This window comes from Penaeus monodon, chromosome 33, assembly GCF_015228065.2.
Source record: "Penaeus monodon isolate SGIC_2016 chromosome 33, NSTDA_Pmon_1, whole genome shotgun sequence".
Classification (NCBI taxonomy): domain Eukaryota; kingdom Metazoa; phylum Arthropoda; class Malacostraca; order Decapoda; family Penaeidae; genus Penaeus; species Penaeus monodon.
This window is the reverse complement of record NC_051418.1, coordinates 20,684,621-20,686,586: the sequence shown is the minus strand read 5'-3', so window position 1 is coordinate 20,686,586 and position 1,966 is coordinate 20,684,621. Positions and strand designations below refer to the sequence as shown.

At 31.1% G+C, this 1,966-nt stretch overlaps 1 protein-coding gene across 1 annotated transcript; it reads right to left on the bottom strand.

The window, feature by feature from the left end:
* Window positions 1–1,585, bottom strand: LOC119593896 (calmodulin-like protein 4; the record flags this gene model as incomplete). The annotated part of the gene is given in 3 exon segments (XM_037942923.1): window positions 1–154; window positions 1,389–1,419; window positions 1,505–1,585. Coding segments are annotated over 3 exon segments (188 nt in total), but the record flags the coding sequence as incomplete, so codon positions are not given.
* Window positions 1,586–1,966: the final 381 nt, after the last annotated feature.

Below are 1,966 nucleotides of genomic sequence, written 5' to 3'. Positions count from 1 at the left end.
TAGAATAAGTGAAAATTCTTACCTTTATCCTTGAAGTATTTTTTAAGCTCGGAAATGGTTGGACTCATTCCAAGGGAACGCATAATCACGGTCAACTGGTCCAAAGTACGAATCTGTCCATTGCGAGCATAGAGAGAGAAACACTCCCTGAATTCTGTGGAGAAAAACGTAATGCACATTTCAAATATTTAAAATATGATACATCATGTCAACTCTTTGGTGAGTAAAGGTTGTGGATTATTTACTTTGTTAATTCTCTGACATCAGATATTATAATGGCTTGCTAACACTAAAACTGACTTCCTTGAATATATGGTCAAATAGGGTAAATCATATTGCAGTTAAAAAAAAATTGTAATAAGTCTTACTGAAACTACCATTCATTTAAAAAATTCCATCAATAAAACATCCAAATTAATGAAAAAATGTAAATATGTAAATACTTACTTTATATGCAAATTAGAATTAAGGGGAATACATGTGCCAATTTCTTGTGCTATTTAAATACATAGGCAGTCTAAAAAAAAACATTTTGTGATAGGAATAATGTTTTAAAGGTTAACTAAAATGAATATTTATAGTGTTCAGTCATGCATGAGAAAATCATGGAAAGAGATACAGTTAACAAAGAAATAAATTTATAGATTTATTCACCAAGCCCCTATAAATTATATGTAAAGGGATATTTATTCAGAGCACTTAATTAAGCTATTGAAATATACAGCTTAAAGAGGCTATATCAAAGCATTAATGATATATGTTGTATTCTGGCATTATTCACACACATCCACACATCTCAATATTTGTGAAGGCACAGTCTCTGTTAAATTATTTTATTTTCTACTAACTGATATTCTAAGAGTCTATGTTATTCTGTTTTATCACATCTAATCTAATATCCATTATCTGTTCTAGTCCCCTTTACCTATTATACCTCTTAGGTCTTTCTGCATGTTCAACCAAAGATGCATTTTCTACTTCCTATAAAATTTCTAGCTCTCCAGTCTCGCTCTCTTGCTATCTATTTCCTTCCTTCTTTACCTAAATAGATTCTGTTTATAGTTCTGAACCTTCGTAATTTTACATATGGCATTTAATTATTAGCAAAGGTTGGTTTTTGTTCCCAATCTGGTATTAACTGTATTCGGTTGCATTTAATTATTTACATCCTATCAAATACGGAAAAGATTTTATTTTTTTATTTTTATCAAGAAATGATATCATTTTGGATTAGAAAATGCTAGTCAAGTACTAAATATAACAATATATTCTTGTTAAACAATACTACAGGACTATAATCATACCAACACCCTTTTCACTACTACTTCCTACCAAGTTTCAATATCAACAAATTGAACGTCAAAATACAAGTCGGGAAGAGTACTTACCATCGATATCTTGTTCTTTGAAGTGCCGGGCCTGTGGAAAACAAGGGAAATTAGTAATAAATGAACTTATACTCAAGATATTCACAAAATAAAGCGAAAAGTATCCGTCGGCCTACCATTGTCACAGGTAGATAACAAGGAATAATGACGTCATGTGCTCTGTTTTCAGGTGTTGGCCAATCACGACGCGGCCACCTGTTGCTCGAAACGTGATTGGTTGAAAATTACAGGTGAGCATGGCGCATTCTTCAAAGGAAACTTTTTAATCAGAAATTATATTATTTAGTCTTCTATGTAAAACTTTGGACTGTATTATTAAATACGTCAAACCACAGAGCGCGGAAACTTTGTTAAAATGAATTATCTATACACTTGCTAAATAGCGAAATAAATATCTTCGTATTACAATATTAAGGAAACGTAATTTAAATCCGATAGGATTTCAGTTTACCTGAAAATGTGATACATTTTTCGAGAGATTTTTAATAAAAATTACATATGAATACAAACCACACCCAAGGAAACAATATATATACTGATGCTGTAAAGACTATGCTTTCGTGATTGGATAAAAATCC